The 16,048-nt window shown below is 36.8% G+C and overlaps 1 protein-coding gene across 1 annotated transcript in view; it reads right to left on the bottom strand.

The window, feature by feature from the left end:
• Window positions 1–16,048, bottom strand: part of MMP16 (matrix metallopeptidase 16) — a 275,059-nt gene that overhangs the window by 64,727 nt on the left and 194,284 nt on the right. The window contains exons 5-6 of the mRNA XM_006202357.4: window positions 10,621–10,782; window positions 8,490–8,701 (exon numbers count right to left, since the gene is read on the bottom strand). Coding sequence (XP_006202419.1) covers window positions 8,490–8,701; window positions 10,621–10,782 — 374 coding nt within the window. The remainder of the gene's footprint in view (window positions 1–8,489; window positions 8,702–10,620; window positions 10,783–16,048) is intronic.

The raw sequence follows: 16,048 nt of genomic DNA, 5'->3' as shown, positions 1-16,048 counted from the left end.
ATTAATATGCTTTCAGAAAATATTTTGCATGACTATATAGAATTTCCCTATTTGTACTATAAATTAATATCAAAATAAAATGTACATGATAAAACATATTGTAGTCTCCAAAATATGCACTGTAGACAAATATTAAATGTTCTGTTTTACATTAACTAAATAGTTTTACTAAATCTAAAATAAGTGTCTAACTATATGCTTAAAATATTCAAGGTCACCCAAAAATAAAATGACTAGGAAGGAAATTGGAAAGTCAGGTGATTGTGAATCCATTTTACTGAATTATTTTATACTCACTCCAAAAGTTTACAGAGTCAGGAAATGTCAAAAGAATTTCAGTGTGTTTGGGAGTAAATCTTAAATCATAATTGAATACAAATATTTTGCAAATCAGTTAATATTGACAATAAAGTGCAGTATTACACATAATTCCCCTTGCTGCCTAAAATGTTTACCTAAAATATTTGAAAGACTATGTTTTTTTGCTACAAGGAAATTTTAATTAATTTTCTGCTTACATTGCCTTGGCGATTGCTTCCTTTGTTATTATGTGAATCTAGCCCAATTACAGGGTACTATTAATATTATCAGCACAGAATTAAGCTGCAACTCAAGAGTAGTTTTAGATTACCCTGTTCTGCGCAGTTTCTCTAAGTATTTTTTGTCTGTAAAATACTTTTTGGGTTCTCTGCCAACAGAATATTTTTTAATCATTTTATGGGGTAATATGATACAAGCAATAACAATAAACGCTTTCATTTCTTTCCCTTATATATTAAAATTTAGAGCAGTTTTCTGTGATCTTTACTCTGCCAAAAGTTTGTTTTTGAAATAATTTCAAGTACTGACTATAATAAGTAATTCAAAACATCAAGTCTGTCTTATTGCATAACAGCCACCATTTCCTGAACTTACTATATATACCTATCATGGAATTTATCAGCCACCAAGGAAGATAAGTTCAGAGATATTTAATAACTATTTATTGTCTACTGTGTCCAGGGCACTGCGTGATTTGGCAGCAAATGGAGGAGTGGACACAGTCCTTGCCTGAAGCCGATGACGAGAGATCTGACTCTGAGTTCATCTCCAGGTCTAAGAGTTTAAGTGTTTTCCCATGCTGATGTAAACAGTGACACACAGCCATGCAATATGAATGAGTGACATCATTAGTGGAGAGCTGAGAGAATTCCTCCAACTGTAAACAACAAATCTAGTCTTTGAGGGTCACAAAAATGGCACAGAATTTACAAAACTCACCTTAAACTGTTCTGAATTTCTATAGATGCTGTTCCCTTTCATGTGCCTAGCTCCGTGTGGACCTGTGTAACAGCAGACAGTTTGGACAAGACTAGAGATTGAGACATTCTGCTTCTTTACCAACAGCAGCAGAAATCAGAAAGATAATGCGAATATTTGGTATTTGATAGGGAGAGACCTACAAAGTCAGGAAGGCCTGGCAAGTTCGAGAAAAGGCAGGGGGATAAGTGTGGCTGGAATCGAGGGAGTAAAAGTTAGAAAGGGCAGGTGAGATCAGAGTGAAATGGGCTGATCCTGCAGCCTTGTGGGCAACAGAATTAACTTTGGCTTTTCTTCCCAACTTTATTGAGGTACTATTGACAAAAATTGTATATTTTTAAGGTGTACAGCTTGATGACTGGATGTAAGTATACAATGTGAAATGACTACCTACAGTCAAACTAATAAACTATCCATCACCTCACATAGTTACCAGTTTATGTGTGTGTGCGCGCGCGTGGTGAGAACTCTTCAGGTCTACTCTATTAGCTAATTTCTAGTAAATGATACAACATTAACTATAGTCACCAGGCTTTAAATCAGGTTTCCAAGACTAATACATCATATAACTGAAAGTTTAACCCTTCGACAAACAGCTCCCCATTTCTCTACCACCCCCGCCCTCCCAGTTCCTGGTAACCAGCATTCTGCTCTCTGTTACTATGAGTTTAAGGTTTTTGGATTCTACGTATAAGTGAGCAATATTTATCTTTCTGTGTCTGGGTTTTTTCATTCAACATAATGTTCCCCAGATTTACCTATGGTGTCATAAAGGCAGGCTTTCCTTATTTTAAAAGCTGAATAGTATTCCATTGTGTATGTGTATATATATACACACACACACACACATACATATATATATATTCTTTATCCATTCATCTGTCTTTGGACACTTTGCTTGTTTCACGTCTTGGCTACTGTGAATAATGCTGCAGTGAACTTGGGAACGCAAAGATCCTTTTGAGATAGTGGTCCCCCCCACCTCTGGATGTACACCCAGAAGTGGGACTGTCTGGTAAGAACCTTGACAAACATTGAAGGGTTTTACACCAAGTAGTGGTCTGATCTGATGCATGTTTTGACAGCATCATTCTGCAGGTGGAACTGGCAACAGGCTGGAGGGTTGGGGCAAGGGAGGAAGCAGGGAGAGGAGTGTGGAGGATATTGCTGTATGAAGGGGAGATGTGGTACTACCTCTGACTAGGACCGTAGCAGTGGATGGGGACAGAAGTGGGTGGATTCTTAATGTATTCTGAAGGTAAAGCTGACAGAGCTCGGCTCTCAACCTTTCAGATTTTATTGATTAAATCAATGGGAAGATGGGGTTGCCTTTATTTTGGACGGCAAGAGAGCAGCAGAGGAGTCGGCTCACGAAGAAAGGTCAGTGGCTCAGTTTTAAGCACGCTGACTTTGGCATCTGAGTGGAGAGGTCAAGTGGGAACTTGAATAGGCAAGTCTCAAATGCTTCCCACTTCACTTCTCTGAGCCTACAGGGCTGTATCTTGGCTCTTTCAACGATGACCAAACATTTCACTCTGGTGATTTTAACATCTGGGTTTTCTTCTTATTCTGGACCACACTGCTTGTTGGGAAATGGCCACCTGGACTTCACTGTTGTTTTTACTGTTTTATTATTCCCACGCTTAACCCAATAGTCTCTCACATGTAAAGAGCCATCATTCTCTATTTTTGGGCTTCATCTTAAAGGAGCCATTTCTGATTGACAATTACATGGTGCCCTCTCCCTGATAAGAGCTAAGCATTTTAAGGGAAAAACATATTTTCAACTTCTTTTAATTCCAAAAGTTCAGCATCATACATACAGAAAAGACAGTAGATACACTTGAAAAGCTGTGAGTAAATATTCTATGTGAGTAATGGGATATAGTTGTACAAGTGATGTGAGAAAGGCACGGTTCCAGATTTCCAGGACAATAAAGTTGAGACAGACCAATATGAAACAAAAAAGGAAACATTTAAAAACAAAATAAAGTGAATAAGAGGAGTAAATCTTGGCCCAAGGGGAAACGTTAAGCATAGAATGAAAAACAGATTGACATTAGGTACCAAGAGCTAATGAGCTACTGATTGAAGACTCAAAAGAGTTGAACTTTGATCCATTGTAAAGAGTTTAGCCACAAATCAATATTATAGAGATATAATTTAGAACAAAATCTTATACCTTTAAACTCTCTCTTTCAATAAGCATCTCTGTTCTCTCTTATATAAAATCTCTTCTTTTATTAAACAAAACTGTCTTGCAAATAAAATTGGATCATATCCTGTACTTGCTGGCTTGGCTAAATAGGACATTGTACTTTCAATGAAAGTGAAGCTAGTGTTAACAAATCTGGTTTTTATAAAAGTAACAGGAACTCTGATTCTTCAGTAAAATTCAATAGGTGGTCATAAGAGAAGATAAGATCATATTTAAGAACAAATTATTTTGTAATACATGAACAGAAGAACTTGACAAAGTCAAAGAAACCGAGTTTTAATTTTTTTTTTAAACGATGAAATGCTTTGCTTATTCAGAGCCACGAGCTTTGCTCTTCTATATTAACTGGGAAGACATTTTACTGTACCTCCTTGAATGCTCGTCTGTGACAGCTTTCAGCTTTGCCTCAGCACTAATCTTTGTAGCTCTAGTGTAAAGCACTGACCATTGCTTATTCCCTTGATATAAAGAACTGATCAGAAGTCCAATAGAACCATCCATTTTTCTCTCTCTCTTTTTTTTTTTTTAATTTTGCGCTAAAAGGATTTGAGGTGCTGGATACAGTACTCTGCAAACTGTCCTCAGCTTTAGGAATAATATAGTTACCCTGCATTATTCCATATGTAAAATTGGAAAATATTGTGTCCCGAAGCATATCCTGGACAAGCTTGGCTGATTCTGCTTTCCCTTTCCTTTCACACCACTGCATCACTAAATAGTCAATGTCTCTATCTTGTCCAAAGGAACTCTGAGAGTATTCGTTTGAACAATCAGATCTCGCTACTGTTGTCAGTTCAGCCACAAGGGCGGCGTCAGGTAATACACACAGCTTACATCCTTCAGGGAACACTCTTAAAAATCGCCTTCTATATAATAAGGACAAAACTTCTCTTCTTATTGCTATTTTGTTTCTCTGTTTCTTGACATTTTGTTCTGATTTTCATTTCCTTGCTTTAGGTGGTTTACATTCCCCAAAGATAATGTAGCTGCATGGAAGGCTCAATTTTCTCATTCATAAGAACAGAATATATAAATGTGCCCTTATATAAATAAATAATAATAGATCAACAAAATAATGTTGATAAAAACATATTTAAAATATTTATTTTATAAACATAAATGTTTTACATATGGATTTTATATTTATAATATATATTAATATATATAATTTATTTATATTCCCATATAGAAAGCATATCCAGGTGAATTCACGTTAAATAAATGAATGCCTAGAAAGCTAAATGTATATCGAATATCTCCTAAGAGGAAGTTTGCTACCAAAAGAATTATGCTGAAACTCCTATTATAGAGAAAGGCTCCTTTCTAATAAGAAAATAAAATTACCTGACACTATTATCTATTAGTTATATCTAGATTTTCCTACTTTTGACTTAAAAATCATACATACAAAATTTAAGCAACTAATACTCATGGAGATCTTGGGCAAGGGATAACAAGGTACCAGAATGAAATACTTTCAGTAATGTCATATTGGTTGATTACTATTGTATAAATATGACACTGGCTGTAGTTTAATTACATAATTATTATACTGAGATCTCTATCCATTAGCCTCAGCACAATGAAACCCACATGAACCATCCCCTGCTTGGAAGAAATTTATAATCTAGTTAAGAAGCACAGTACAATGAGAAATAATCAGAGAATATAGAGACCAAAAACATGTCAACTGGATGAAAGAGAATAAATCTAAGAATCACTGGGAAGAGATTTGGGGTTGATGAATAGAGAGGCTGGGACATGTGGAGGACACTGAGGATGGAAGTTTTGGAAAAGCAGAAGCTTGCAGAGGAGCCCCAGATATTAAAAATAAAGTGAAATGAGTGTTAGTGGATAAGGGTTGAGGAGACAAAGAGGTTTCCAATTTGCGTACATTAGTAATGAAGAAAAGTAGAAAATTAAGTTACGTTAGTAAGAGTGAGATAGTGGGTGATCCTAACCCGTCCTTGAAGGAATAGCCCATAAGGAGCAAACTGTGAAAACCAATGATGAGCAAGTTAAAGGAAAATGTAAAAAGGAGGTGTGCACAAGAGAGACCGGCAGAGAGTAACTTCAGACAGGAGATCAAGTGTGGGGAAATGGCATTAACTCAGACGTAAAGGTCGTCTAGACCTCATGGGTACAGAGGAAGAAGTTAGAAGACCAAGAGTCACTAACAGTGACAGACAGAATCTGCGGGCTCCGTCAGTGTGGATACCTTCCCCCAGCCTTCCGTGACAGGTGCAGGACCTGTGTGGGAAGCACTCTCTCCCACACGTCCACTTTCAAAACTAGAACGCAGGCTGCACGTACCCAAGGTCCGGCTTGTTTTGTTTCCTGCTCCACTGCCAGTGCCTAAAACGGAGTCTCACCTCAGGAGCTTAAGGAACATTACTTGAATATTTCCTATTTTAAAATATAGCTTAAAATCCACCTGTCTTTGAACCTTTCCCTAACTCTTTCAGTGAGCAAAGTTTAGGGTAAAAAACATAGATTTGGGGAATCAAGAAGACATGTGTTCAACTAGTGACTACTGCTTGAAAACCTCATAACTAGGACTCACTACTTACGCTGATTCTCAGTTTTCTCATTTGTAAAACAGAAAATACCATCCACCTTGCAGTATTATTATAAGCTCTAGAGATTGTCGATGTAAAGTGCCTCGCTTACATTCAGGCACGTTATTAGTTACCCGATTCACGTGGCTGCTAACTAAGAGCGGGTATCAATCAGATCACCCACTATTTGATCTCCTTTGATCAAATCTTGTGTATTTCTGATTTATATCATTTATCACTTTGCACTAGAGTTAATATGTCTATCTTCTCTCCCTCAATACATCAACTTTTTAGTATGCCAAATGCCAATCTCTTTTAAGTATGTGTCTCTCTCAAAATTCAGCCTTTTCTCGGTCCAATTTTTTTTTTTATCGATTCAACTAGATTTCAGTACATTCTTTGTATGTCTCCTTTTCCTTCTGTATCTTAAAAGTACATAGGTTCATGTCTGTCTTCACTCCTGGAGTATGAGCTCCATAAAGACAGGGTGCTACCTTCTATTAATACATCCTGGATACCTCGTAAACTACCCTGGGCATAATACTCATCAGATGCAAAAGGAGATGAATATAAAAAATTGTAAAGAAGATATCTTCAATAGAATTTATTCTTAGGGGAAAAAAAAGCAGGCAGTCGTGAAACAAAGAAATCAAATTCAGAGTAGTGACTCTGTCCTGAAGAGAGTTTTGATTGAGTAATCCAAGGTAACAGGAAAGCTTAGAGAAACAGGGCTTCCTGTTTTTTTTTTTTTTACACATCTGTTTTGACATTGAAAATAGCTGCTACTGAATTTCATTTGAGGGTCAGTCTACGTGCTTTTTATTCATTTCTGATTCCAGGAACCAGTGATCACAGGATCTCATTTTGTCAGTCAAGAGCACTCACTAAGCTCTCTCAATGCACAGAGCAAAAACGTTGATGAAAATGATCACTAGGCATAAAGATACTGGTCTCTTCTGAGGCTGGTAACTTAATTAGACAGACAGGAAGAAAGAAATGAGTGTAACCACAGCCAATTTCCTATCATAGTCTCAGATAGGGTTGAAACTTTGGTGACAGCACCATAATATCAAGGTATAAAGCTTAGATGTTGAAATTCATCCAGAACAGTGAAAAGAAAATTTTTCAGTTGTCATTGCTATCTTGCAGGATAAACAAATTATTGCATTTTGTTTTCATTTCAACTAGTTGCTGTGGGCTTAGCTGCAATGAGTAATATATATATGTATACATAGAGAGTAAGTGTTTTTTCACTCCTTGAATCTAAATTAATTAATCTACTTAAGCAAGATATAGCTAATTAAGCATTGAAGAGCATTTATAAATTAAAAAACCTATTCATGTGTTTGAACAAAAGCATTGATTTTTCCTGGAAAGTATGATGCTTTTGTGCATATTATATTAAATCCAAATTTTAGCTTCCAATAAAGGAAACAGAGTACTTTATCTATTAAAAATTGTATGAAATCTATATTTTCAAAGTACAGCTTCTAGTAGATAGAAAATTCTGTATAAGTGGGACAATATTTCATTATTTATTGATTCACGTCCACTAAAAAGAGAGCACATTGTTTTATTTTTAAATGGATGGTATGGGTAAAAATGTGGCTATTTTAATGTACAAATGCCAACAAAAAACATTTTTCATTAACCTTTAAGATTGGTTTACAAATATTGAGAGAACTATATTTTTTAGTATTACACTTATATTCACTTTTTAATATTATGTAACTCACTTTTATACACTGACTTTTTAGTGTTATTGTCAGAGAACTCAATGTCATTGAAAAACACGTTTAGCAAAATGTAAGATTAGTTTTAGCTTGTAATCTTTTAAAAAATAATGTGAATTAGATATATAAATGCTTGACTAAAGAAAACAGCACGTATATATAAAATCAAAATGATGGTCTCGTAGAGGAAATTTAACTCAAATGGCTACTGGTAGACCTCAAACAAAATGATCAATGCTCCTCTTAAACAGCAACGCTTTAATTGTCAAAGGAAATTATAAGGATCTGAAAAAGATGTGCAAACCAAAGATAGAGGAGCTGCAGTGCGCCTGGAAGTGGCTAAGCTCCCAACTAAATCATCTCTATTAGTTCCTATTCATGATTTAAATTATGCTTTTTTATCTGTTCATAACATGCAGCATATTTTTCAGCCTCGCATTTCTAGGCATTTCAGTTTCTGCTGACATCAATGCATTCCCCAAATAGAACGTTAGTTACCACAATCTTCTTCTGCTAGACATTTAAGTCCATTTGTGCGTTTATTTTTTAAGATGCTTCTTTTTTTTTTGAACCTAACTGCAAGAGGTTTGGGAAGGTAGTGTTAGAATGAATGAGGACTTGTTTTCATGTAGACACTTGATCTACCGTTCCAAAAAGAAAAAAAAAATCACAGCTTCCTACCTTGAAAACAAACATCTCACGGCGAAGAATGGCGAGGGTGTTAAAGTTCCCATCGCAGATGTTGGGTTTGGCTCCAGGATAGGAAGGCCTGCCAGTGGGAGGCCGGGGAGGTCTGGGCCGGTCATTCTTCCTGGGGTCGGCCGGCGGGATGGAGCGGTGCGGGGGCACCGTCGGCAGAGGTCTCGTTGGTGGAGGAATCTTGTCAGGTGGACCTTTCGAAAACAGAGGACAACACTTGGCTCACTTAAAACTGCCCTAGTGCTGGAAAATACGCTGCAGAGGACAGTCACTCACAAGCGGAGGGTGCAGACTAAGTGAGCTAAGAGGTCTTTAAGGTTGTATATTTTCTGAGAAAACAAACCATCTTACCCAACAAACCACTGCCAAGTCTATCAGAATCTGTCCTCATCATGCTCAATTCTGGATCCAAGTTACTAGTCTTTCTCTGTTAATTTTTAATGACTTTTTAAATCGCTTCACCCCAATCCTTATTGGAAAAGCTGCTTTCAGAACTTTTTTGGAAGAAGGTGGTATATAAATAAAAAATACATTACAACGAATACTGGGAACCATGAATGCATGCTTTACCAAAGTTAATCTTAGATTTTGATAGACGATTTTACGCAAATATTTCTAACAGATAAACATTAACAAATCAAAGTTTCTTCTATCCTATGTCTCTAACTGTATTTGGTAAACTTTTCCTGACTTTCATTATTTTCTTCTAATGAAATGTTTTGACAAATTGCTAGAAGAATGTTTCATTTGAATACTGAATCTAAAAGACCTATTGATTAAAAGACCACTAGTAAAATATTGATGTGAAGAAGTATTTCTAAAACGAGGTTTCTAAATCACGCCAAAGTTTACATATGTAATTTGGTACAGATGTAAAAGCATCATTTCTCAAAGGATTTATGTTTTTAAAAAGAAATACAGAGCTGTTCACACTTAATATTTAGATATGGCAAGAATACTCTTGCAGACCCTCAGTCTAGACGACTAATTCATGAGGTCATGAGAAAGAGCCTCTTTTCAGTTAACTACTCAGGGAGAATTTCTGATGACACACACACAGCATACGCTGCTCATTCAACATAGGAGCTATTTGGGTTTGAGACCCAGACATTTCTCTTTTCTCAGCAGCAGCACAGAAGTTGACCTTTCTTTCAAAACTTATTTTAACCCTGAGAGAATGTTCACCACTGAGACACTGAAATTGAAAAACTAATGAATGCAAAACAAATTAGTGAACTTCAACTACGTTATTTAAAAATGCAAATGACATCTTCTGGATATTGGATATTAACATACAGCCAGCACACATTTGTCTTTGTATTGTAAAATGAGCATCACTTCATTACTTTTGTAAAGCATATACTCTAATTGTAAATCATAAATGTCAAGTTCTTAACAATTTTGTGTTAAATAAATGTCTTCATAAAGGTCGATGGTTCTATTGAGGGAGTTAGGATTACAGTAAACATGGGTAATATTCTTTCTCCTTTTCCTCTTAATTTGCATTCATTGACTGAAGCCCATAAATTAAAATGGTTTGACCCTACTAGAAATTTAGTTTGAATTATGTATTAGTAAACTTAGCCATTTGTTACCTTTTGCTCTTAGACAATAATTACATGCTTTTGAGGTCATTTTATTACATCCGTGTCACAAGAGTATTTTCACACCTCTAAATTGATGTGTCTAGGAGCCATCTAACATCAACTATCGTAAACTGAGAGTTAATTTGTCAGCTTTCACCAAAGTCTTAGTATCTTATATGAAAGTCTCCTATTTCTCATTGATTTTATTGTTTATATTCACTTATTACATTTTTACCTGAATTTTAAATACTGAAGTTTATCAGATCTTTATTATAACTTCAGGTTTTATTTAAACTCAATAAGAAAACTTTATCGGTGCATGGACTTTCCATCATTTGCATACTCTGACATCTGGGCTGTCGCCAACCAAACCTGACTGACAGAAGACTTTTGCCAATAGACCATATCGCTTTTTTTCAATATTTGTCTCTCTAATACACGTGGAGCACCTATGTCAAAAAGAGAAAACACAGCAGGAATTCCGGACTTCACTGCAAGGTTAGCCAAACGAATTAGTGATATCCTACCATATATCTTCTGGATGCCCTGCAAGTCATCATTAGGTAGTTTGAAGTTGTCAGTTTCCATGTACTGGTAAAACGGAGCCATGATGGCAGTCGGGTCATTGGAATGCTCCAATCCCAGAGCATGTCCCAGTTCATGAACTGCTACGAGAAACAAGTCATTTCCTGCAAAAATGAGAAGAAAAGACACCATGGTAACTAACGTCCAAGTACAGAGTTGAAAAGTCAGTTTGATATTATCAACGTTTTACCCAAGAGAAATAAGAGGAGCTCTTTACTCCAACTATCAATGTGATTTTATTGCCTTACCTACTGGCAAAATCCAATATGCTATTTTAAAAAGGGGGAGGGGTTGGTGTGGAGGTGTTGATAATGAAGTTACAGAAATTAGGAACTGAAAGAGAAGAACAAAGAATAAAAGTTGAAGAAGGAGCAGGAGCATCAGAAATTGTTGAAATGTCCTTCCAATGAGAAAGCAAGTACGTAGCACACAGCTCATGCACGTAACTTTCATGTTGAACATAATTATAACACTAATTCAGCAACAGACACAGGGCATGTACCATCCCTCCTTTCACACAGATAAGTAAATTAAGGCATAGAAGTGGCAAGTCTTGTTAAGAACTAGACTAGAACTTGCAACTGGAACTCAGATTATTAGAACTCCCAGACTAAGGCTTCTCTTTCTTACTAACCTAGAATATAGGAATATAGTGGGGTAAAATAACAGCCATAGCCTAGCAGTCATAAAGCCTAAGATTCTAGACTTGACTCTGTAAATACAAAATCTGATCAATTTATACACAATCTGAACAAAAACATAATTATCTTAGAGGGTCTGTTTCTCATTAAAAAAAACCAAACTCCCCTACTAGTGGTGAGTGTGCACAGTGAAGTCTCTTTGGTGCAAACTCTCAGAGACACGTGGTCTGACTTTCTGCAATCAGACCCCTGCTGATGGCCCCACCGTGTTGCTCACTCCTGGATCATCGCAATAACTCCTGAGACAAAGAGACAATCCTACGTATATATTTCTTAACTCCAAAAATTTAGTTGAGCATCAAAGAGTTTGGGCTGTTATTTTTCTAAGGGTTATGTTCCTAAGTGAAAAACTTAACAGGACTGAATGTGAAATGTAAAGTTTTATGTGGATGACTTGTTACAGATGCAAATAATTTCACTAAACTTCCTGGGTGTCATTTTTAGGAAAACTCTTTCCCAACAACTTCTACGATTCCTATAACCAACACTTTTTCCATTCTGGAGTTTCTGTCCGGGGGAAATGGATGAAACCCTAGGGCCGATCACCTGTCTGACATTAACACACTGAAATGAGCCATTCAGACTTCTAGGGTCCACCTGACTCTCAAAGAATAACTGACTGACTACCAGTGTGAAACAAATTAGAGGGTTTGAAAATAAACAGAAGTCAAAAGAAAAATAATATAATATGTGTCAGCTTTAATAAAAATATTAGCTATCTTTATTAAAAGTTTACTAACGGCGCTTTGGATATTTTGAACATTTTACCTGTATTTTCTCATTTAATTCTTAGAATTCTCCAATGAGTCAGTCACTATTATTATGTCCATTTAAAAATGACAGAACAAGGCTTGGAGACGTTACACACAACTTGCAAGATCACGTGGTAAGATACTGATAGATTTCAAATTTCTCTCAGTGTGATTTCAGAGATCATCCTTTTAATTACTACAGTAAATCACACAGCTATAAAAAATTAGCATGCATAACTGATTCTGATGTAGCCATGTGAAAACAATTTCATTCGTTAAATCATCCATTCATTTTATTGCATGCCTACCATGAGTTAGGTACTAATCTAGGCTCTGATGATACAGTAGTAAACAAAACATACCCCCCAAACCTCTGCCCTCCTAGCATTTACATTATAATGGGGGAGACTAGAGAAAAATGCAACAGAAAAGTAAGATGCATAGGATGGTTACATAGTGAAAAAAGATAAGGAGAAATGATAAGGCAGAGAAAGGATGAGGTCAGAGAGGAAACGGCGTCTAGAGTGTATATGGAATTTGAGATAACAGTAATGGTTTTGGTTTCTAGTCTGACAGCAGCGGGGATTACTGAAAGTTTCTGAGCAGAGGAGAGACATTATCTGATTTAACATTTTGACAGGATCACTCTGGTGATTACTCTCGATAATCAAGTGCAGCGGGCAAGGGAAGCAGTACGATTGAATCTCTGAAGTTAGTGCAATAATTCGGGCAAAGATGCTCACGACCTGGACCACAGTGGGAGTAATGGAGGGAGGCAGAAGCAGTAAAATTCTTGATGCTTTTTGCAAGGAGAACCATATGGTTTCTTAAAGATGGAAGATGTGAGGAAAAAAAAAGTTCAAAGAAAAAACACAATGGTTTTTAACACCAGCCACTAGAAGAATGAAAATGCCAGTCACTTGAGATGCAGCCAACCCTAGGAAAATCTGTTTTTCTTGCCTTTATTTTTTCCCCCAGTTGAGGTGAGAGATGGGTAGCACTACCAGGAACTCATTCTTTGAGTGTTAAGTTAGAGATGCCTCTTAAATATTCAACTGGAGATTCAAATACATATATGAATTCCCACATAGGCATACGGAACTCAGGGGCAGGTTCAAGCTAAAAGCATAGACTTGGGATAGGTGAGTGCACAAAGGAGGAGCATGGACTGTCAAATTACAGTAACAGAAATGAGGGTGAAATATAAGAGCACAGAGTCTGGTAGGCGGGCAGAAGTGGTGGTGGAAGATTAAAAAAGATCTCTTCATAATGCTTAGTGAAACTGGAAGATTTTGTCAACTGAGATAAAAATATGGAGGAAAATGGAGAGAGAAGAAAGTCTGAAATATTTGAACAGGGTAGCTATAAAAAAATGAACTTGGAAAATATGAAATAATTGCCAGACAGCATTCATGATCATGAATTTCAAGTGAGATTGGTTTCACTGTGCATGTCTTTGTCCCCAAGTCTTACTCAGCTTGTGTGTATGCAGATAATCAGGTGGCAGTGCTAATTTCACCAAAGTTTTGGCATCACTAAGTGAATGCAAAAAGCAGAGGAAAAAAAAACAAGGATCAGTGGGTATATGTAACGGGGTGACTTTTTCCACACCATGGTATTTATGTCATGTAAGGAAAGAAGCAATTACATTATGGACTGAAGGAGGTCTGTGGCAAGATAAGGTGATATGATCAATTTAAGATCAACTCTTGAAGTTTAGTGTTGTCAAAGGAGACTTGGAGTCACGATGTAGCAGGAGTGAGCTGCAAAGTGGGAGCTTTTACTGAGTAGTGGAGCTGCTCAGGGGTAGTCAGAGCAGGCATGTGACATTGACGTTTGTAAGAGTGAGGCCAAGGCAGTGACTCTCTGAGTTAGGGTGGATACAAACTCACTGGAGAGGGGAAGCCAGTAACTCAGAGGGCTGAACGCTGGAGAAAGTATCTATATGACTGTTGAGCCAGGATGAAAATAAGGGAAGTGTTGAAGGGGGTGGGATCAAACCAGGAGATGAAATGATCAAGGGACAGGGAGAATGACGTGAGGGTTAGAAGTTAGGACGACAGCAAGGAGAAACAGTGGATGGAATAGTCAACACTTGAAGTTTCTGTGGAGAAGGGGGAGGAATATGATTATGAAGAAGCATTGAAAAGGAAAAAAAGAAAAAAGGAGGACATGTACTATGACCCCAGTCCTGCCGTAGAAGGAATATGGGGAAGAAAACAGGTGCCATTTTGAAGGAATGTAAGAGAAGGAGTATAGTCAATGGAGAGACCAATTTTAGTTACAAAAAAGAACCTATAGGGAACATCCTAAAAAAAATTTTTTTATTAATGAGATTTTGTTGATGATTGACTTGTAATTTCTCTGGATTGAACAGTTTCAGAAGATAGAGAAGGAAGGAAATTGGAGGCAGGAATGGCCGTGTACAAGTCATGTGGGAATCAGAGACCAAGGGGTGAGGGGTGCCCTGAGCATCCTGTGCTGCCTCAGATGAACAGACGAAAGGACCTAAAGGTGAGCCTCGTGAGCCCAAGATATTAAATGTAAGAGATTATCAATACCTTAAGAATACATTTAAAGGAGTTAAAGAATATGACTTAAGGAGAAAACAAGGAGTGAAATTACAGAAGGGACACAGGGAAAAATATATAGTGGTGGAAAGGACAACTGCTGGTAACTGCCTTTGCTTAAATGTTTGCTATTTCTCCACTGCCTTCAAGATACTTCCACATTCTTTAGCAAGGTAACCAAGACCCATCATCCATAAGCCCTTGCCTCTCCTGTCCAACACTATCTCCCATTTCTTTTCCTTGTGTGACTCACCTTCTAATCATGGAAGTATATGCTTGTTCAGTCTTTAAGGTGTCTCCATTAACTGCTTCTTTCTGGAATTGAAACACAGCCTCTCTTTCCTAATGTGTTGGATTCATTATCCAGCTGACTTGACGTAACTCAACGGCTACCTTCTCTATGACATCCTTCCCCCAATGGGTGCTGTCACCATGTGCTCTCACTGGCTCCCACAGTCCTTTGTGCATCACCTTATCATAAAAATTAGTAGCATTTTCTTGGCATCATCTTAGGGTAAATCTTCCCCATATATTTAGAATACTTTTAAAGTCTGAAATTGTGCATCCTTTATCTTGGAGTCCTCAATTCAAAGGCATTGCCTGACGTATAGTGGGTGATTAACCTTTAAATGAGCTGAATGAATGAATTGGTTTTCAGGGAGTAAAGGACTAATTAGAATTTGTGCAGTAAAGAATACAATGAAGTTTCCACCTAAATATGGTTCAGATTTTTTCTTTCTCCCCTGTTTTACTGACATATAATTGACAAATAAAATTGTAAGATATTTAAAGCATACATACATCATGATGATTCGATATACGTATACATTTTGAAAGAATTTCTCTCACTTAGTTAACCCATCCATTATCTATCTTTCTTTCTTTGCTTTCTTTGCTTTCTTTTCTTTCTTTTCCTTTCTTTCTTTCTCTCTTTCTTTTTCTTTCTCGCTTTTCTCTCTTTCTCTCTTTTCTTTCCTTCCTTCTTTCCTTTTTTCTTCCTTCCTTCCTTTCTTTCTCTTTTTCTCTTCCTTCCTTCCTTTCTTCCTCTCTATCCCTTTTTCTCTCTTTCTTTTTCTTTCTTTCCTGAGAAGTCTCTTATCAAATTTCAATTATACAATGCAGTTTATCAACTATAGTCACCATGTTACACATTAGATTGTTAGACCTTATACATCTTATAAATGAAACTTTGTACTCCTTTACCAACTATACCCCTCCACCCCTAGAATTATTTTCTGACTATCATGGAGTGGTAAGAAAATGAGATGAGATGAGATGAGAGAAGACTGAGGAGGTCACCACCCTCATATGGCTTCAGACAATGGAACTAAACAATCAAAACTCATT

The sequence above is a fragment of the Vicugna pacos genome, chromosome 29 (genome assembly GCF_048564905.1).
Source record: "Vicugna pacos chromosome 29, VicPac4, whole genome shotgun sequence".
Lineage (NCBI taxonomy): Eukaryota > Metazoa > Chordata > Mammalia > Artiodactyla > Camelidae > Vicugna > Vicugna pacos.
Note: the sequence above shows the minus strand (reverse complement) of the source record. Positions and strands in the feature narration are given on the sequence as shown.